This window comes from Anthonomus grandis, chromosome 1 (genome assembly GCF_022605725.1).
Source record: "Anthonomus grandis grandis chromosome 1, icAntGran1.3, whole genome shotgun sequence".
NCBI classification, from domain to species: Eukaryota; Metazoa; Arthropoda; class Insecta; order Coleoptera; family Curculionidae; genus Anthonomus; species Anthonomus grandis.
In genome coordinates, this window is record NC_065546.1 from 18,880,178 (window position 1) to 18,903,172 (window position 22,995).

The following is a 22,995-nucleotide window of genomic DNA, read 5'->3' on the forward strand; positions in this document are numbered from 1 at the left end:
CAAAAACCGATGATCGACCAACTTTTCACCTGCTACTATTAAATTGCTAATTGGCAGGTTCTCACACGCAATGCTTCTTCGATACAACGAAGTCGGATGTACGGTTAGGCTCTCTGCAGGCAACTTTTATTAAGTTAAGGCATTTAGTTGAAAGGCTGATTTCAGCTAATTTTCATTTATTATTAATTTTAGTAATTAACTTCAGTTTCTTCATAGAAAAGGAAAAAAACCAGAAGACCCAGAAACCTAACTGAGTAAATGTGTCCTCCTGTGCAAGTTTATATTTAAAAAAAAAAAGAAATTTTTGATAAAAACTAGAATTAGCCATTGGTCCAAAAAAGAATTGCCCTCATGGAACCCCAATCTTAAAGTATCCTTCTGGATTTAAGAATTCAATTTTTTTCAGTAGGGGTTATTAGAAATACGTTGTAAACTAAGTATGACTAATGTGATAACAAATCATTAAAGGCGCTTGAAAAGCTAAGCAAAAAAGCAATTTGACACCTTATTTAAAGCAGTTGACATGCCAGCGAATAGTGAGCTAAAATGCATGGTAATAATGAATATTTTATCGATGTCATATTTTGGTATGTCAAATGGCTATCCTATAGTGTGATACATCATCTTAAAGGGCTTACAATCTACCACCACTTAAATGTAAGTTTATAGAATTATAAACAGTAAGAGTGTAAAAAGGTGTTTAAAAAATTAAAAATTTCACCAGTTCACAGAACTTATTTTATTAAGTGCTCAAAAAGTGCCTCGTTATTTGCGAGACAATAATAAAGTCTTGAAAGTTTTGAAATTCTTCACAAACATTGGCAAGTGTGTGCGAGTGATTCGATCCTTAAAGAACCGTTAATATTTTCAGGTGGGGTTTTATAATCTTTGCTTTGTTTTTTAAATACCAAAGGAAAAAAATCTAGGGGTGTTAAATCTGGCGACCGTGCGGGCCATTCAATTGCACCACGCCTCCTAATCCACATTTTTGGAAACTATTCATTAAATGCATATTTAAAAAAATATATATTTGGACTTATTGAACTGTTTATTACCATACATTTTTACTGGTAAATCGCTTCAACTTGCATAATTTTTTTTGGCGAAGACAGAAAATGCAAATGAACGGGATAATAAGGATAATGGCGGCCCACTACACAGAAAGACATAGACATTATCGAACGACCAAACAGCTCCTTTACTCTACTGAATATGGTCACCGAACACCTTGAGGTTGACTACAATAAAAGTATTATGTTATTTTTACTTAAACATAACAAATTTAACCACTAACTATTACAGCAATTTTACTTTAATTTCCTTTAGGGAATAGGGATCATATGAAGGTATATTGAAAAAAATATATTTAAAAATTAGCAACAGGAACAATATTTTTTGAGTATCAACAAATGGGCACTAATTTTTTTGAGAATTTAAAAAAAATAATATGTTGAAACTTTGATACTATGCCTATAAAAAATAAGAGATTTTTTGTCAAAATCGTAAGGAAAACCATTAAAAATGTATATTCCAGCATTTATTTTTGCTTAGGTTCTTCCTATCTAAAAAACAAATGTGATACTAATCCGATGTTAGAATTCAAAACGTACGACAACTCCCACTACTAGTCAGCTTTAAAGGGCGAAAGCCCGGTGAGCGCAACTAAGCCCCAAGTAATGGATTAAACCGACAACATCATTATTTTTAATTCTGTTAAATAAATAAAATTAAAGATATTAAAAAAAATTATAAATAAAGCGTTTTTTGACATGGACTCAAACTCTGGTGTGTATAACTTATACCGATTGTAAACTTTTTATCCCCTGATGATGGACACCGCTATGTCCGAAACAGGTCGGGAATTATAAAAACTGAATGATGTTTAATAAATAAGTGGGAGAAGACTGTAGGATTTTCATCTTACCGTGTACTACTTTCATGAATTTACTTGCTTATACATTATTTCTAGTTAGTTCTGTGTTTTTTTTTTTTAATATAAAAAATTAAAAGTTAATGTGATACAGTAAACCCTGTTTTAAAAATTTGATGAAAATTGCCAATATCCCTGCTGACTTTTATGGTATCCAATTTGCATGCAAAAACTGCAATCCTCTTTTATTTGTCATAGAAATTGCCAAATTGTCATTCATAAAAAAGACTGGTTTCACACACTTGCTACAAAAATCGCTATTTCATTTTGAGATGTGTAGAGAACACTAATAATAAGCGCTACATAATAATAATAAGAGAACATAAATAATAAGCGTCATATTTCTTAGTATAAACTGATTGTCGTCCTTGAAATGAAGCAAAACACTTCCTTATATACACAACTTTAGCAAATGTTGTTTCGTTTTCCTTTTTTAATGGTCTTGTTTAAATTGGGTAGATAAAGGCACCATTTTACCGACCCATACAATTATCCATAAGAAAATAAAGGAAAATTCAACGGGCAAAGAAAAATCAACAGCGCGAATATCGAAAGAGACAAGGAAACAGAGGAAAATTAGATTCGGTTCGTGAGCGAGTGAGCGAACGAACCAGCGTGAGCGAACCGAAGGGAAACAAACTCAAAAAGAACCGGAGCGGGTGGGGGCGAGACTCGCTCCGCTCGCGAATTACGAAAACACCTCGTCGCCCTTTGAAGGGCGCGCGATATGCAAACGAACGGGATAATTAGGATAATGGCGGCCCACTACACAGAAAGACAGAGACTTTATCTAACGACCATGCAGCTCCCTTACTCTACTAGGCCAATTCGAATTTCACAAGCTTTTTTTTTGTTGAGGAAATTGGGCCAATTTTATGTTTATTTTACGATAAAAGAAGGCTTGGAAGAGTTCTTAAAAAAGTTGAAACATTCTTAGTTTCTAGCTTGAACTAGGTTCCTTTGGACTTTGACATGAACGTAGGTATTTGATCTTGAACTAGAAACCTCCAACAATTACATTTGTAAAGAATGTTTCTCTACCTGTTCTGGCTTTCTTTTTACTAGACTCTTTTTTAGACATTGAATCTTGAAAATAGCAATTATCTTAATAATCAAACATACTACATACATACTCGCAAACCAATAGGTAAAAAAAACTGATGCCGGAGATTAAAATTCTAAATGTTACTGTTTTAATTATTTTACTTTTTGCTTCCCCACTATATCCCCACTACTTTCTTTTGATAATTAATGGAGTTAGTGGTTACCTTAAACATTGTATAAAATATTCAATATCCTTTAAATATTTGCTTAGACTCTTGAACACCAAAGAACTAGATCATACGAGTATATGACCTTCACTGCAGAAGTAAATAAACTACATCAAACATAAAGACCACTACATGAACTGGATGGTTTTTCATATACCAAGAGAATGCCTGTGAACACTGAGCTAAAATATAGAGGGTTATTTACAACACGAAATATTATACTAAAAATAAGAAAATATAGCTACAGGGTAAAAAAAATAAAAATTTGGTATCGTTAGACGCGTTCCAGAAGATTTTTTAAAATTGTTTTCATGGCAAACAGGGTGTTTCAAAGTGCAGAAACATATGAAAGTTATGTTTTTTAATGGAACATCCTGTATATTATTTGACTTTTAGATTCTACATCGTAAATAAAGGTATAGGTTTTATTAAGTATAACTCATCCGAAAACATTAAAGTTCTCGAAATATTTTGTGATTTGTGAAATTACTAAGACAATTCCAATAAAAAAATCCTTCCGTCCATTTGTTTTTTTTTTTACTATATTTGAAAAGTAATTCATGGCGAGTATTCAAGTTTCAATTTAAATAGTTATGGCTTTTTAGGTACAATGACATGCTAAGTTTAAATTAAACACCTGATTATAATTGACTACAGCATGCAACACTATAGATTAGCTATAGGTGAAATTTAATACTGTATTAACAATGTATCTATTTTCAACTGACTTATACTTAAGAAAAATTAAAAATGACGATTACAAAATGTGCTTAAAATGATGACGACCTAATAGCAAATATCTACGCACCCTCTTGTCAAAATTTGCAGCGACTATTGGCAATTGACAAAATCTTTCACATATCCCTATAAGAAAAAATCCGTCGCTGTCAAATCCGGGGATCTTGGAGGATCTGAGGAGGATTTGATAGGATTAGCCCTTCCAATCCATCGGTCCAACCCCACGGTGGAAATATGGCGGTGCTCCATTTATTTCAAGCCACATAATTTTTCGAAAGCTTTGACGAATATTTGTCAACAATACTGGAAATTTAGTATTTAAGAACTCCACCAATCTTGTTCCATTCAAGTATGTATTAGAAAAATATGGACCAATTACAAGGCCAGTCATTATCCTTCTATAAATAGAAGATTATTACAAAAATCGTTATTATCTGCAATGTGCAACCTTACCCAAGGGCCAAGACCTACATATAGAATTCAAATCTTCTATTAAAATATCTAAAGTTCTTTGAAACGATTAATTGTTTAAGGATGAAAGTAATTTCGATGTAGTAGCCTACAAAAAAATTGCTTGACTAATGCAATTTGGTGTGATTTTTTGCAATTTGGTTTTGCCCGATATAAGGATCTTCGACAACTTTAGCAATAACGGCCAACTCAGTATGTCCATTTTCCGTTTTCTTTTAAGATCCCTCTTTCACTCAACATTTCCAGTTTCTTTAAAGTAAACATTTCAATAGCGTCCTTATTTTGAAGACTTATTTTGTAGACGCGACATGCCAAAAAGCTATTTTGGAGACATTTATCAAGAATAAATCCATGTTAATTTGTTCTTCTCTAGGGTAAACTTTCATTTTCAATAAAATAATTTAAGGAAAAAAACTGTTAAAAGCTTTAATTATTAAACGAGAACTTTAAAAAACCATTTATGTAACTGACAAATGAAATATAAACATGACCTGTCAACCTGTTATTACCTACTCAGTGAATATTGAATAAATATAAAAAAATTAACATGCACTTTAAAAAATTTAATTTTCATTAACAAATTTGAAAATTTAGGCATATTTATTTGTGATATAAAATACAGGGTTTTTCATTTAAATTAAGCAACTTATTGCTTTGTATAAACTGTCATAATTAATATAAATAAACCTAATTTGTGAACGTCCTGTATAAAATAGTAACTTTCATACAAATGAAATGCATAATTTGATAGTTTATTACTCCTTAGTAAAAATATGGTAAAAAAAGAGAAAACACATTATCATTGAAATTGTCGCAGTATTTTCACAAAACACTAAATATTTTGATAACTTTAATTTTTAGGCTGGGTGAAACCTAACCTTATGATGTAGAATCCAAAATCAAATAATATACAGGGTGTTCCATTTAAAAATGTAACTTTGATATGTTTCTGCACTCTAAAAAATCCTATATATCATAAAAATAATTTTAAAATATATTTCTGGAACACCTCTTTTTTTAATATTTTTTAGTCTCTAGTTTAGCCAAAATATTCCCTATCCTATGTCGTGAATGCCCCTATATAAATATAAAATAAACCCCTAATTCATATCATCTCAGATATCTTTCTTAGTGAAATGATTACTCAGCCCCTCGAGAAATAAATACGTCATAAGATCCAAACCGAGCACAATTTATTTCATATCTATAAATTCCAAAAATAATCGAAATTAAACAAAATACCGTTATAAGAATTATATATTAGGTCCAGATATCCAATTCATATCCTTATAAAGGAAGAAAAAACCAAGAAGCTAACAAAAAAGTTGAAAATATCTTGTTATAAAAAGACACAATGGGTTTGTTTAAAAACGATATTTAATTATTGAAACCCACTTAAAAACTCAGCCAAATGAAACGTCAAATTGATCCACAGACTTGGGTCGGACCCCTCCAGATGGCATCGCCATCCATATCATCATCTGTGTAATCTCAGAAATTGATGACGTGAACCATTCGAGGGTCGAACAAAAGAGCGCGATTGATATCTTTTTCGGGACTTGTGTACAAATTCGGGCATGGGGATAACAGGAGGGGCGCGTCAACAATAGAATCTCAACATGCCAAGTTGAGTTTCAATGGCGACTTGTTGATCGGCATATTTGGATATGATAAAAGTCATGTGGCTTTGAGGGCGAAAGCAGTTATTAATATATGGCTAAAGGTAATATTCTGTGATCGAAAATTTCATGGGGATGCGCTTTTTAATTATTTTCGTATTATGTAAGGTTGTTTGCGAAAAATGACGATGTTCATTTTGTGAGAGGGCTTATTTCATGCTTAAAAGTGGTAAGATATTAAAGCTGACGGTTAATACTTGGTGATTTAAGTTGATTGGAAGCTGACTTTAACAACAGTCTGCTAATTGATTTGAAGTAAATGAGATTTATAGACTGCGCAGCTTTCACAGCAGCCCGGCCAAATTGAAGCAATAGATCTAGACTATATCTCAAGTTCCCGCTATCTCCCTTTGCTTTATTGGCATTAGTGTATCCCTTCTTCAATATAAGTACCAGGAAGTTGTATCAGGTGCAATTTTCAGATATTTAATCCTGTTTTTACAAACAATATCTTTAATCATTCATGTATTTTTTAATTATTGTGTTGTTATTTCTCTATTAATCAGTTCAGGACAATATGATCGAATATCATTGATGTCAAATTCCATTAGGTTTTAGGTCGAAAGTAATAAAAATACTCCATTACGCTGCATTATTGTCTTAACGTTTAAGATATATTCAGTATATATCTTTTGTTCTAAGCAACGTATCACCTGCTGCAAAAATGTGCTTCCATTCAAGCTGTTAACTCTACTCGGTAATAATGCTATCGTGCCCAATGTCATATTGGAGTTAAGATCAGATATTTTAGGAACCATTTGCTATTTTCTGGTGATCTCTTAATAAGAAAAACTTCTCGGTCAATGAAGATCATGGCTTTTATAGGTTCTTTATTATTCTATTAATTTAATAACATATGTAGATTTAAAGTTAATTCTACAAATCCCAGTAACTTAATCCTATAATTATAGTAATCATCATTTTTAATCTCATTTATTTCTTATTGCCTCATGGGAAAAGTAAGATGGGAAAAACAAGACGATTTATTAAAAACTTTATTTATCTGGTGGTGTACATCATATCATACATCATTTAATTATTAGCTGTTGTATCCTAATATCCTAATTATAAGCTTTCTACCAGGGTCAGCTTTAAGAAGATACGCTATCAAGATCCAGTATGCTTTTAGTTCTGATTTTTTTTCTGAAATATCGCTTCTATACGAGTTAACATGTATTAGAAAATCTTACGTAAAGCCTTAACTTAAAGAGAGAACAACAGGGCTTTCCCGATTTACAAGTCGTACTGGCCGCTAAGGAGAGAAAATTTTTTTTGCGTTGTATACTTCATGCGACTTTCGGGATGGATCGAACGAACATAATATATTGAATTACGTACGTACGCAATAGCGCAATTGCTGAGGCATGTATATACACGCAAGAATATTCATCAAGAAATTAGTCTAAATTTACCAGTCTTCAATGATCAGCGCTGCAAATAAAATATTTGGTTTTATATCCTAAAAATTATAATGATTAAGGTCGAGTTAAAATTATGTCCAAAGGTTTTGTCACCACGGAAGATTGAAGCCAGATTCTAAGCATCACAAGAAGAACCAAATTATGCTTACCGGCAATGACATAAACAATTAAAAATTAATAATGAATTCCTCATTATAAGTGAAATGCAGTCTTTAAATTTTAAACGCATTCCTAAGTTAATAATTCAAATGATATACAGCTACTTCATTCTGGTTGTCATTTAAACGTCATATAAACTGAAAGTGGTCTATTGAGTGCGTCTCGCTGCATCTTGGCTGTTTCTTTTATTATATTTATGGCTAAAGTTATTAAAATGAAATATTCCTTCGCCCAAGATAGGGTAATTAACTGCGTTTAACCGCAAAAGCTTGACACCAAACGGTCGTTGTTTTCAATGATTTATGCGTAATTTCCTTGTTAATTGTTTAAAAGTTGTCTAAAAAACATAAATAATTTTCGGATTTCTTAGACGCGAGGTTTTTGTACTTTACTTAAATTTTTAATGAAATAAATAGATACAAATAATATATATTCGTAATTTATATTAAACAATTGAACGCCTTTATTTTTTATGCTAAACTGATTCGCTTCCTATATTTCACCTAATCAGCAATTGACCCTTCTTAATATATTCTCAACCCTTTGCCTTGCTAAATTGGACTGGTTCACCAACTTCGTTCGGCACGTGTTACGGGTATACGTAGGGTTTCCGCGATAATTAGTGGAACTTTTTGTCATTGTTACCGAAAAACCAGCCCTTAATTGCCGTGGTGATCCCCCGATAACTACCCACTTGTAATTTTTCGGCATTCGGTTGACGCGTGTCGATCGACTATTCAGTCAACGCATGAGTTTTAGTCTAACTAATTGAGGGAGTTTCTTTTATTTGATTTTTTAATGGTTTCCGTGTATGTAGGATATGAATTTTTTACCAATTATTTAATGAGAATTCGGCTGCTTTCTATTATCTTCTCTTCCTCTACTTTACTACTGTGTTCAGTAGTAAAGTATATCCAGCCATTCTTAGGATAAATAATATATTTATGACATTGACACTTATCCCTAACAATCCGATCACCAGATCACTTGGCGGCACTTCATACTTCTGAAAGAGTAACGAATTCTAATATTTGCACTGTCAATTAAGTTAATAAGGTTTGGCTCACAATTTTTATTAAGTTTAGCATGTTTATTGGGTTAAGGGTATCGAATTTCTTACCATTGCTGTTTACTTTTACTTCGTATCCCAGTGATGCAAAAATTAATAGAATTATTTCCACTGTATTTGTTTTGACACTCCAATTTTTTGTTTTTACAGAATCTGTCGTTTCTATTCTCATAGTTATAAGGTCTTGCAGATTCTAGCAAAATATCTTTTAATACATCATCACTGAAATCCAAAGCAATGCTAATATATGCTTGCTAGTTATCTATGAACGAATTGAATATGTCTAGTTAGGCTAGGATCTTCAAAACCAGACTCCAGGTTGTTCTAAGATTTTCTCCTTGATTCTTTTCACTTGTTTCAGCCAATAGTCAGGGACTTAAATAAAATAGTATTTCTCATCTTAATCCAATTTTTCTAAAAAGTTATAACTTAAAGATTTTCAAATAAAAACTGAAAACTTGAACAAGGCAATCTCTGATCCTCGGGTATAAACGTAAAAATTCCTTATAAGAGAACTCTATGAGTATATTCAAATGACCGTGACAGTCAAATCAGTGTGATTACACACAAAGCTATAAACTAAATTTACTCTACCGGTATATCAAAATCAAGAAAATTTCCTTTATGCATTTTCTGGTTTAAACTATTAATCCTTTTTACTTAAACAACCAGAGGTGTTGCTAAAGAGATGCAGATGCTACAACTATGTTGGTGGTTAAAGGGTTAGAAATAAATATAACCAGTTTTAATATAGAAAGGATTTGGTGGATGACACTGCTTAAGTTTTCGCAAATTAGGCAAAAGTTGTAAATGTGAATCGTTATACTTTTCCATTATAGAAGTGTAGTTAAAAGAAAGACTAAAAGTATAAGAATAAGGAATCAGTTTAACGATAAAAAATGGAATTCTTGCCAAAACATTTGAATATCAATAGGTCGACCGCAAGTACTGTAGATTTTGAACGATGAAGTTTTACCGCAGAACAATTGAAGAAATTCATCCATTAAATTAGTTGATACTAACTAAAATCTAAAAGTTTTCTTGTAAAAAAAAGGAATTAATACATAATTTAATGGTTAGGGAAGAGAATTATGATTCTATATTAAAAGTGTTTCAATTAAGACCATTTTTGTGCGTCAATATTACTGGCGAGCTAGTATACTTTGCATTTAAGCAAAGTATACTATTGCAGCTCTATTTCCTATGCCAAGCTAATAACTAAAAATTTATTATTGGTGGTGTTTACATTTAAACTGTTGAATCCATTGTGTCACATCACACATTCTACCCAACGGTGGATAGTCCAATGATGAGTATAGTGTCCAGGAAGAGATCCAGCAATTCAGGTTGCTTAATCATTTGGTTATATAAAGTTTTATCAACATAATTTTATTCCTCACAAAAGAAATGTATTTCCAGACTTTTTTAAATTCGATTGGGTAGATCATAAAGTTTTGTTCGAGAAGTAGTTGTAAGTTTTTATACTAATTAATTTAAAAGTTCTTTTGAGGGAGATGTTTAGAGAGTCAAGATAGGCAGCTGCCTCTGACCTATTTTTTTAATGTTTTTTTCAATGATATTTCGACTTGCTTTAAAAACAGGAAATTTTTGTCTTTTGTTCATGACCTAAAATTTGAGTGGTTGCCATGGTTGACCATGACTACAGGTTTTTTGAGAGTCATCTGGCTCTGATGCCACTCGCCAGTCGTATGGAGGTCTGTGGTGCATTGTTCATTTTCAAACTGGTACTTGTTGATCTTGACTGTCCCTTTCTTTTAAGTTGTATGACATTTTTGTTATTCTGATATATTCATATCAGAGGCTTACACATCATGCCGCTTTCAGTGTTCCTGTTCATAGCATATTATATGGAATTCAAAGCCGTATCGATCGTTATATGTTTTCTTATTGTTAGTGTTCTCTTATTTTGAATTTATTCGTTTATATTATATGATTACTGTTATTTACCATATAAACGCCGGTTTTTAAATGATCGTCTTTAAAATCGTCTGATCGTTTTTAAAACTGAAAAAATCATATTTAGAGAAAAGGGTATTACGTTCTCTATACCTACAATAATTAAACGCGAAATTCCACATAACAATTAAAAAATTATACACCTGCATTTAGAGAAAATGCCGCAATAAGACACATGGGATATTAAACGACACATCCTGTATCCTAAACGAACCTTTTGATTTACATTCACTTTGCGGATATTTCTTCAGAATGGGACTAACCAGAGCTTGAGCTTTTGTTTGAAGTAATATTCATTCACTGTGCACAGGCCACAAAGGTTATTATATATGAATATCCTTTAAAGATCTAGTACTGCGGTTAAATCCTGCAGATTTTAGCGGATATTGTTGTGGCATATAGCAGCGGAACTTATGAATTTAAATAAGTTAGGTTAGACTAAAGGTGATATTAAAGTATATTCAGATATGTGGGTATTGTAGTGTCAAGATGACTAAAAAACACTGTATATTTTTCAATATTAAGACTGGAACAACAGACTCCCATTATTATTTGAGTAAAGTCAAGCGATTATCAATGCTGTCAATGTTGTTTGTAAGTACAATTTTTGACTTAAGGTAATTGAAAAAAACTCCTTTTTCCGTCACTGCTAACCTTCCTTTTACGTATTCACTTAAGTTTTGTCTACCACTTAGTTAAGAATTAGGTTTAGGTGGAAGATTAGAACATAGGCCTTAGAATAAGATTTCTTTGATATCGAACGACTTTGCATTTCTAAGATATTTAAAATTTCAACTTAGAGAATAAATTCAAGGAATTGACTTTTATTTGTAAGATTGAGAAAAGAGAGAATATCGACACTGAAAAATGTCTTTAAATATGTGTTAAGAATGTAGGGCATTAAAATAAGTGTAAACGGTTTTAGTAATATTTACCATAATTCTTAAACAAGGGCAAAATATTCATAGCAAATGCATCTAATTTAAAAAGTTAATAACGGTTATTTATGGTTATTATATCATTGTCCGTTATTATTAACAAGTATTTTTCAAATTACATGTGTATTGATGCGGTGGAAGGTCGATACCAATTTCGGATGAATTATATATATTCGAATAACTCAACATTTGGATGAAACCAAAATTAATTCAATAAAGTAATAATTTTTTAATGTTTTTAACATATATTTTTTAAGTATCGTATGTTCTGTGAATCTGTGTTCTATGTTCTGTGTTATATGCTAAACTATACAAAGCCAAATTACAAGAATGAAGAAGTAGTTTCTAAAATTTAAAAAAATGGTTTTAAAACCAGGCTGCTTACTTTTTTACTAATAGTTTTATAAATAAGAATGAACTAAAATTGAGCGAAGAAAAACAATGAAAAAATTTAATGAAATTGATATTTCCATAGCAAAAACTCGGAACTGCATGCAAAAATCATAATTTTTAGTTTCCTTTTTTGTAATAAAACTTGTGTTTTACTTTTTTTATAAAATCAATTGTATTTTTTTATTTCAGGACTTACAAGACCTCCTATGTACCCCTTCTCTGCAAGTCAATACCCCTATCCCATGCTTAGCCCGGAGATGTCTGCACAGGTGGCATCGTGGTATGTATAAAACAGAAAAATTCTAATTTTGCAATAACAAATCAAGGGTGTGCGTATACCAATACTCAAAGTCGGTAAGCTTGGAAGCGATTGATGAGGGCATCGAACGTGTATACAGAGTGTTTCACTAAGCATGGATTGCGACTGTATCTCGGAAACTGTTGATCTGATCTAATTAGAATTTGTTTCATATTGTTAAAGTGGCTAAGAGAAATTGCTGGAAATTATTTTTAAGTTCTAAATTTGACCACTAGGGGGCTTAATTAAAAGGTCAATAATTAAATTCTAATTTTCTCCGGAAACTGTCTGCTTCAAGTACCTTCTTTTTAACGTAATTAAAAACCTTGGAAAATTTTACATAATTTTGGTCAAAGACTGATTGGCGTACCGCCGTCATAAAGTAGTGAAAGTGTAATTGCTTAAATAGCTATAACTTTTAAGACTTATACGATTTTGTTCAATTTGGGTTTCTTTAAAAGTGTAATGTAAGTATTTTTAAATATTGTATATTTAGTAGCTTGCGAAAGTTTTTAGTAAAGTTGGTAGGAAGCGTCACTTATTCGCGCAAATTAAAGACTGTTTTAAAATTTTTAATGGAACAGTATAATTTTGATAGCAGAATCGAAAAGTATTTAAATTTACGAGAGAAAAACATGTACACGGCAATCGACTATCTTTTTTACTTTTCGAGCCAAAATAAAAGTTTTTAACGCTTGTAACGGGTATCTCACTTGGTATTAATAACTATTGATTTTCTTTTGTTTATTAGGAACCTCCCTGCGCAGCTTATCTAGGCATAGGACTAATCCACATCATGCAAAAACAATAAAATTTCTAAAAATTCTGAAGTTATCATAATAAAAAGAGAATTTATTTAAACATCATAATTCTTACCAAAATAATTCCGGAACAGTTGGCATGCGTCAACTAAGCCTACCTTCCCATTCCTTTTCTGTTATGTGCGAAACAAGGATGGAAATATCTAACGGAGCGTCATAGTAGGGGAGCGTCCAAACTGGTCTGGAATTTTTTGTTATATTTTGTAATTAATTAGGACAGCGTAATTTTTTTTAAATTTCAGTTTGCCGTGTGATAAGTGAATTATTACTGATTTATTTTGGACCCAAGAAAAGGAAAATATTTAATATGATAAGCTCCAAAATGCTGCCTTGTGGTAGTCTAGTGAGTACTGAAAGACTGTTAAATGGAACAAGATAAATCATCACACGTTGATCTCTACCTGCCAAAAAAGATCCAATCATCGTAGTTACAGTCCAAAGCTTTCCTTTGTAACGTCCAACGGTACTAATGCGGTCATTTTATTATTATCTCTTTTATAAAGAATATTATGGACCACGTCCGCTATCGCTTTTGCGCATCTGTATACCCTTCTGAATCCCGACTGTTTTTGAGGTAAAATCAACGCATCTTTAACATGCTGACGAATCTATATCATGACGAACTAATGCTTTCGACAAGGTTGGAACGAATTAATTGGCCTAAAATGAGCGTAATCTGTGGAATTATTTATTTTGAGAAGCAAAGTCACAATTGCTTGCTTCCAGCGCTCAGGAAAATAGCTTTGTTTTATACTTTATTTGTTACGTGTGCAATATATTTGCAGACATAAGGTCAACAAAGTTCAATAAGATAAATATATTAAGACCGTCCGAACCAAACGCTTTACTGATGTGCTTTATAAATTTCCACAGGTTGGAATTCTTGTAGTGAATTTATATTACTTTTTACTACTCCAATTTTTAAATTTATGTCGATAGTATGCTTTGCGTTCCATTCATATAGACGATGTTACCAAGTTATGTAGCGATTTATAATAATCTCATTTTGCCGGAGAATTTCGTTTGAATTCGCAAAAGCTTTGTCTCTTAGATTTTGCATTTTTGTTTAAGTTTCGGAGATCCATGGTTGAAATGGTTTTTTACGTATAAGTTTTAAAAGGGGCGTTAATATTATAAAGATTAATTAGATCATCATTTAAGAATATAAATTTTCTATCGATTTTAGTCAAGTTAAAAATGTTATTAAACTGAATTGATTCCTATACGTAGTAGCATTGGGCTTGTAACTACGTCGAGAAATATGTGGTTTACAATTTAGTCAAAAATGAAAAATCGCAGATTATATTTCCATTATTGAAAATTTATTCGAAATTTAGTATTAGGTTTTTTTTTGAATAAAGGAGAATTTTTTAATTTTTTTTTTGATTGAAGGATGTCAGTGTAGGAAGTCTATATTAAAAATACCGATACAAAAAAATATTACCGTACAATGAACAGTGGTTGGAAATAATGTCTTCTAATAATTTATTAGAAAATGGGTTGGATTTTGTTGGAATATATAATGCCAAATCAAAGCTTATCTTTTTCGGTCGTCACAAGAATAAAAACATATTTTCAACAGATATTTTCGAATATTAATAAAATAAATATATAAGGCGAAAAGCTGGAAATTTGTCAATCTGCGCGTAATTTAGGACTTTTAATTGATTGTGAGCTAAATTTTGAGGGGCATGTTAAAAATCTAATACAAAAAACTTATGTATTTCTAAAACAGCTATACAATAGCCGAGATATTTTAAATATTAATTTAAAAAAGAAATTATTTAAGTCTCTTGAATCTCCCACTTTAATTACGCAGACTTTGTTTATGGTACGTGCCCTACACAATATCAAAGTTAGAGAATTTAAAAAAATTTTAAACATGTGCATATTTAACTTAAGAAAATATGATAGGGTTTTACATAGATTCAGTGGCTAAGTATGTCAAATAAACGGCTCCTTCACCTGGGTACATCTTTTAATAAAATTATGAATTGTGAAAACAATATTGCTTCATCTTTTCAAATAAAGATCACAACCAACTCAAATATCTATTCTATATAAATACCAGAAATAAGGATAAGTTTATCATGCCTAAGCACAGGACCGCATTTTTCAAAAAAAGCTTTATATATGCTAAGCTTTATATTTGCCTTCTAATATCCTACAATTTAAAACAAGCAAATTTAGGTATGCATTAAAGTCTCAAATTTTTAAAAAACAAGTAGAGAATGATGATTTGGCCCAATCACTAGCCCTTTTGCTGATTCCCAAGGATTCAAATATGTAAGGAAGTTTATAAGGAATAATTAAGGACTTATAAGTATTTTAATGTAGCTTCTATTATGGAACTGCTAAGTTGTAGTGTTGTTATTTATTCTACAAGCGATTTTTAGCGCATAGTTATTTTTTTTGTAATATAGATTAAAATAATTCACTGGAGGTAAAGCTTGAGTAGCCATAGGCTAGACTTCGCCTTCTTGGAATATTATTGTAACCAATTTATAAAATTTTGTGATATTTGATTTAATAAAAGACGATTATTATTATTATATTTTTTATCCAAAACAGTTTCTTTAAATTTATGAAATATGGAGTTAGGGTTAAAGTAGATTAAAAATTACTATCTATATATCCAAAATAACTTACTGCATGAGTGACAGAGTGTAAATAATTTCAGAAGTTTGCGGTGCGTACTAATAAATCTTTTATCTAGTTTTTTTCGAGACTTTCGACGTTAGTTTTAGGAATAATAGTAGTTTTAGGAATAATAATATATATATATATATATATATATATATATATATATATATATATATATATATATATATATATATATAGGAATAGGAATAGGAAATAATTTTTCTATTTTTCCATTTTTCCAGGCTTTTGAGAGAATATGAAGTTTAGGGTATTTTTTAACTATTTTTTTTCTCGTTTCCAAACCCTCTGAGGTAACTTTTATGTCTTTCAGAAATGATAAAGAAAATTCCGTTTTTCGAGGCTCTCAAGATCTAACTTTATTGGTGTCGAATCATTTGTCTAAATCATTTATTGAGAGAGTTTTGTGTAAAGATGCATGGAACGGATGAAATTTAAATCCTTTCAAAATACAAAACACTGAAAGATAAATAATTCCTAGATGAAGCGAAATTTTTATTATGCTTAAATACAGTATAGATTTAATGTATGCTTAGAACGTTTATAACATTATGGTTTCTTACCGGATTAGTTCCAATTAGAAGGAGATATACATTTCTTGTGGTCCTTAAACGTATTGTGGTTGTCAAAATACTTTTCTGCTATAATGCCTTCGCTTAGGATATTTTGCGGAATATTCACGTGCTGCAATAGAAGCATTCTTAAAATGCTGAAAATATACGGCGATAATGTCATAAGGGTTGGCACTGGTGTAAGTCATTTTAACAAACACGCCCTAAACATACAACATAAAAGCGAATTAAAATAATGAATTTAACTTAGAATAATTACCAACTAATTAAAAATATCAACTGTCAAAAATAAATTATTTGCAATTTCTTTTGTTTATCTCCATGCTTTTCTATTGCTATATAGAATTACCTCACATAATTGTAATTAATCTAGCATTATGATATGTAAATGAAATCATTTTTTTATTATAATAACTAACTTTTTTGAATTTTTGTCATTGTTACCTAATTTGGATTAGTCTGATAAACTGCCAAAGGAAGTGGTGAATAAACAAAAGAAACCCAATAATTATTAATGTCAAGTTACATACCTATATTAACCGTCAATTATTTTCATTTCAGTAATAACTTGAAAAGTAAAAAAGACAGCTGATTGCGGTTTATAGGCATTTTCTAATAATTTCAATTTTTCTAGTTATTTATATTTTTGTAAAAAAATCAAAGTAACAGTTTTTAATTCAAATAACACCTTCTACCAACTTTACTAAAAACTTTCGCCTCCTACTGAATAAAATATTTAAAAGTCCTTATATTTCACTTTTAAACAAGCCCAAAATGTACAAAATCGAATAAGTCTTTTAAAAGTCATCTCCATTTAAACAATTTCATTTTCATTACCTTCCCTTACTTTATGAAGGTCGATACGCCAAGACTCATTAAGCCAAATTTTAAAAAATATTCCAAGGTTTTTAATTGTATTAAAAAAAAAGTTACTTTAAGCTGCATTTTCTGGCGAAAATCAGAATTGAATTATTGATCTTTTCACTACGTCCCCTAGTGGCTAATTTTGAATTTAAAAATAATTTTAAGTATTTTCTCTTGGTAACCACTTTTATAATATCAACTAAAACTCTAGTGATGTCAGATTGACAGTTTCCGAGATATAGCCGCGATTCACCAATTTTTTTGCTTAAAATATTGTAAGAAATAACGTAGTTACTTTTTGGTGAACATTGTTGCCTGTAGTTTTCCACTTACTTTATCTTCTCAATTTCTAAATTCATTTGTTGTACTATAAAAAAAATTTACAATGCGAGCGGAACCGCGGGTTAAGGCTGGTTAGTAATAAATTAATTATTAATTGGCAATCTATGAATCAATACCAAACTTTTATATCTATTAATAAGAGAGAACGGAATAGACGAGGGTCAAAGAATAATGTTTAGGGCGTGCGAACATTATATCCCATTAACAAGCATTTATTGACTTAATACTAGTTGAGGGTAGCAAAACATCTGTAGGGGGTGTAAATGTCGATTAAATTACCACTTGTTAGATTTAGATTTATTTTATATGGTTGTTATGTATATATAGATTTATATTAAAAATATCATGACCACGTTTTTTATTTATTGGTTTTTGAAAAAGCGCTTTTCCTAAGAAACATTTTCAACAAGAAAAATAACCTATTACCAAAAATTAATGGAACGATTCTTAATTTATGAACACTTTTTAAAACTCTTTTCTCACCTTCTCTACCATCATATTTTTACTACTAAATTTCCTACTTCTTTCTAATCCACGGGGAGTGTCCAACAATTGTCGGATTTTCTGTAACTTCCACTGAAGTAGCATAAGCTAGTGACTTTAGATGGTCTCATAGGAAGTAATTGATGATGTTAAGTGGGAATGTGGGTGGCGAGTAACCTCTCCGAATGACCTTTCCAGCAGCAACAGTATTTACTGACCCCGGGCATATAAATCTCATTGCATTTCTTACGTCCACTGCTCATATAGAATTTTCAAAACAAACTGTGGTATACCCTGACAATACATTTTCCTGGTAGAAATTCTGGTTCAAATATTGAGTAATCCACAATTCTAATGAGAAGTAATGTTGAAAACTAAATCGAAAAGCACATCGTGTGGAGTTTCTTCGGCCCATTCCTGGCTATTCGGCTAAGTTTCTAATATATTAATTCAGAATTCCCATCTGTGGACGAGAAGGACCTCTATCTCTTTCTATCATTTTCAGCACATTTTCTAGTTCTACCGCTTTTACTGTTTTTTCTGATCCTCCTCTTTGCTTCTATGTTTCACAAAGATGGTGAATACTTTGAAACATACGACCTTCTAATGAATTGCACATTACATATTATGTATATCATGCATTAATCAAATGTCAGATAGAGGAGTTTTTATTTCATCAACAGTTTACGTATTAAAGTCAGAAAATGTAAGGCAAATAGCAATACATCACTTTTTTGAAATGCATATTCTTTTTATTTTACTAGGAATAATTTAAAATAACGTAAGAAGACGTTGATGCATTAAAAATCATACAGGGTGATATCTTAAATCAAAACTACCATCGACAATTTTTTAGGCACACTCCTAGTATGTATCCCCTGTCCCCGGGTGCGGGGTTCCGGAGCCCGTACCCGAGCGCCCTCGCGGGTCCCTCGGACTTCTACCGCTTCTCGCCGACGGGACTGATCCAGCCTCATCCGGGGCTGAGCCCCCACGCGCCCCACCTCGGCTCCCACCCGGCCATCGTCACCCCCGGCCCCAAGCAAGAATTACCTGATATCAATAACAGGTACGGTACTCAGATGTACTACAGGTAAGAGTGTGCTTTTTTTGTAGACTTTTTATTTGATAGTTTAGGATTTTTTATCTTATTAGTTTTTTTTGAGTGCTTTTTTTAGAACTTGGTAAATTGTTATACAGAATTAGTCCTTGATAAAATTGACAGAACCGATAGAAATTACAGAGAAAGACTGTTTTTTTCAACTTCCGTTCAGCAATTTAATTTGTGACATCATTCAATGTTCAACATTCATATACATCATAACATACGTGTACATCATTTAACAAATTCATGTCCCGGGAATATAGGTGGTATCGCCAGTACCATGCCGCAAGTTTTAAAATGCAAAATCAAATATCTTTAAATACAAAAGAAGAAACGTTGCTTATTTACCATGACCGAGCACTATATTAATCGATGAAACTGATGGACAAATTGCACTTTCTTGCAGAGTTGCTTGACCAACCAGACTATTCTCCAGGCTTAGGTCTGCCTGCCTTACTGGCTATTTAAAAGGCTTCAAAGGAATGCCCTAGGGAAAGACATTGAGCTCTAATGGAGATTGAAGTAATTTCACGAGGTTAAAGCCTATGAAAAGATATTAAAAAATTACAGAAGCTTGTTGGACCATAGTTATCATCAAAGATAAAATTTGTTGATCTGATCGGCAGTTTGGAGGTTTAAGATTTTTTTATATTTCTGTTGTCTATAAGTTTCTAGTGTAATTTTGTATTGTACTTAGATTTTTTTATAATAGCTTTTCACAATTTCTCATCTACATTTTTATCTAACAACCTTCATTCTGCAAATATAAATACTAACATCAGTCTCACATAAGGAATTAAGAATATTTGTGGTCTGTGGTAGTCGTTAGAGTAGTAAGAGTAGTAGTTAGAGCCTAAGATATGCAGATGCGGGTTGAGTCTACAGTAACCTGTTAAGACTCCAGTTACGTCGGCTATAATCCCTCTGTGCATGGCTACTATTCCGGTTTTAGTTGATTTGATAGCAGCTTTTTGGCCTGTCGGCAACCAATGTTCATATTCTCTTTTGTTCTGTAAATATGTTAAAGAGATTTAAAGGCATTAATAAAGATCCGAATGATATAATCCAGAAGGTTATGTTTATTCTTGAGAATAGCTATTGTACTAAGACATTGACAGTCTAGTCTTCTACGGTCAGGATATTATGCCCTTTTAGTTATATATATACCCTTATATATATCCTTTGAGGTTTTTCAGCTTCTAGGGCGTTGTCTGGTCATTGTCTATAGCATTTTCTTCGTCTTGACCAGTGTTTTACAATTATACTCTATAGTATTTTTCCATGTTCAGTGGTCGAGGATATGGACAATGTGTCTATTCTTACTTAGTTTAAGGTAGGACTCAGGACTGATTGGTGGGAGAGATGATTAGAGCCTGATGAATTCGTCCACCCACTCATTACCTCCTCTACTTCGCTGTGTCCCGGAATTCAACACCGTCGACTGTCTTCCTCCTGCCCAACTTGCCAAGAGCATCCCTGCACTCTTGAATCAGCTTAGAACTGGTTTTGGTTGCTCGGATGGCTTTTAACGCAAGATAAAGGTTGGAGTAAATGATTATTTTCGTTTCCGGGCACTCTTAAAGAACATCTCCGCTTGAGAAACCGTCGAATATTTTTCAAGCGAGAAAGCTTGTTCTCGATCGGTGTTGCTACGATACACTCCAGCTCCTGACAGCCCTATGTGGACCATTCTTGAACCGTCTATGTGCCATATTTGCAAATCCATTCAAGATCATGCTCTTGTGTTATGCCGTTCTTCCCTGCTTGCTATGTCGCCCTTAAAAGGACCTCCTAGTACACAGGATCCTCTGGCTTTAAATAAAGAGGCAGCAGAATTGGAATTTCTCTCTGAATATATCCTTTTTTACCCCGGGTTAATGCTGCCATAAGGCGCTATCCTTAATCTTTAGATAGGATACCAGGGCCTCCCTCTCGTTTCCACAGTGGGAGTTTCGGCAAACCCGGGGGGATATTTGGCGCTGCATCTGGTATGATTATCATCGCACCTGTAAAGCCGAAAAACCGGCCAGCCTTTGCAGTCTAGGTCTGATCACAACCGTATACAGGGTGTTCCGAAAGTAATGGAACATAGAACAACAGTAGATTCCTTACGTCAAAATAATGTGATTGAGGTCAACTTGCCTTATCCTAACTTTCATAGTAACTGAAAAACAGGGTGTCAAAGTATTATTTGATTTATCGTTTTTTTCTCATAGGTTCTGAACAAAATGACATACTGACATGAAATTTAGAACATACGAGTCTTTTAAAAAGAAAAATAAAATGTTCTATACAGTTTTCGTGTTTTTGATAGAGGGCGCTCGTTGCGTTAGTTTTTACTTTTATAAATTCCCTAACTTTTTTGCAGCTCAGTATATTGGTTTGAACTATACTACTTTAACAACTTTTCAAATGCTCTCCATTAACTTCAATGAATTTTGAAATACGTTTAAGAAATGACGTATTTTAAAAAGAGACGTAAGGAATCTACTGTTGTTATATGTCCCATTACTTTCGGGACACCCTGTATAGCCAGTGTAGGATGTTAGGCTTTATCCTTATTTCCTACCGATTACTCTTTGAACTTGCTACAAGATGGTAATTCCTTCCTGGACTGCCTCGATGACGTGTTTACTCCACGTTTGCTTGCTGTCCAGCTAGAGGTCTATACTTATTGCTTTATTTGCAAAGGTTTTTGATACATTAATAGCGTCCTTACTCCTGCAAGATTTGTCCTTTCAGTGAAAACAATGAGCTTTGTTTTGTCAGAATTGACAGAGAGGCCTGTTTTTACCCACTGCCTTTGGATGATGCTGCATGCACACACTATCTTAAGGAATTTGCCTGTAATTATAACCAGTCCAGGGTTTGCATGAACGTGTGCGTAGAACCATCTCGGTCAAGCTGCCTTAGGAGACGGTCTATGACTAGACATTAAAGCTTTGCCGACAGGCTACTCGCTTAGGGGGCCACTCGAGACTCTGCCCGGTCTCCCAGAGCTGAGCTGACAGTTCTCTCTTACTAATCTGATATAACTGTAATGCTTCATTTTCCTACAAGATATTTATTGCTTTATCTTCACATCCGTTACATTATCCTTCTCTTTATTAAAAACCCATTAAAATGTACTCATCAGTCACACCTTAACTTCGCATATCCTTCATAATCGTGATCATCATCTTTCCGTGGCTCTCACCGCAACATTTCCAGTAATTGGATCTAAGCCGGGTCTTTTCCGAGCGCGCTCTTTCGCAATTTTCCGAGCCGCCAAACCGCAATCGGATTTTTCTGATTGGGACCGGAAATTAACTAAATTCCGCCGTTCCGATTTTTGGCTCCGTTCTTCGGGGGGGAGGAGGTAGGATTCCGGGGTGCCCTCTAATTGCCGTCACCCCGTGTTACCCCCGGACGATTATCCACCGCGTCTTCGGGCGCGGTCACGCAGGCAATGAGATCCAATAAGATTGGTTATTGAGGACGCGGCCATTGGCTATCCAGTTGCCAGGGGTGACCGGAAAGCAGCGTCGCGACGTGTCGTTGTGCCTTTTGCTTGAACGAAATGTGGGTTTTTTTTTCCGGGAAATTGGAACGGAAACGTTTGTTAAACCCGATATCTGTATTACCTTTAGACGTTTGAATATTAATAAGTTTAAAAAATGTAGTTTCCATAATGTATATGAATTGCAGAATTGTCTTTTGTTAAGAATCTATAAGATTGGCTACAATTATAGATTAATACATCTTGGATAGAAAATTTCCATGAGCGTCAATAGAATACTGAATCGTCGACTAAATGTTGCGCC

At 32.7% G+C, this 22,995-nt stretch overlaps 1 protein-coding gene and 1 long non-coding RNA gene across 9 annotated transcripts in view; one reads left to right on the forward strand and one right to left on the reverse strand.

The window, feature by feature from the left end:
- LOC126741731 (protein pangolin, isoforms A/H/I/S) overlaps positions 1–22,995 on the forward strand; it is a 359,880-nt gene that overhangs the window by 294,734 nt on the left and 42,151 nt on the right. For 7 of the 8 annotated variants that reach the window (XM_050448298.1, XM_050448297.1, XM_050448284.1 and 4 more), the window contains exons 5-6: positions 12,236–12,326; positions 18,944–19,180. In XM_050448298.1, the coding sequence (XP_050304255.1) occupies positions 12,236–12,326; positions 18,944–19,180 (328 nt within the window). The remainder of the gene's footprint in view (positions 1–12,235; positions 12,327–18,943; positions 19,181–22,995) is intronic. The other variant, XM_050448291.1, reaches the window with a different exon arrangement.
- LOC126741834 (uncharacterized) lies at positions 3,722–4,888 on the reverse strand. Its single transcript, XR_007662400.1, has 2 exons — positions 4,393–4,888; positions 3,722–4,337 (listed from the first exon to the last, which is right to left on the reverse strand). It is a non-coding gene; the product is annotated as an uncharacterized LOC126741834 (long non-coding RNA).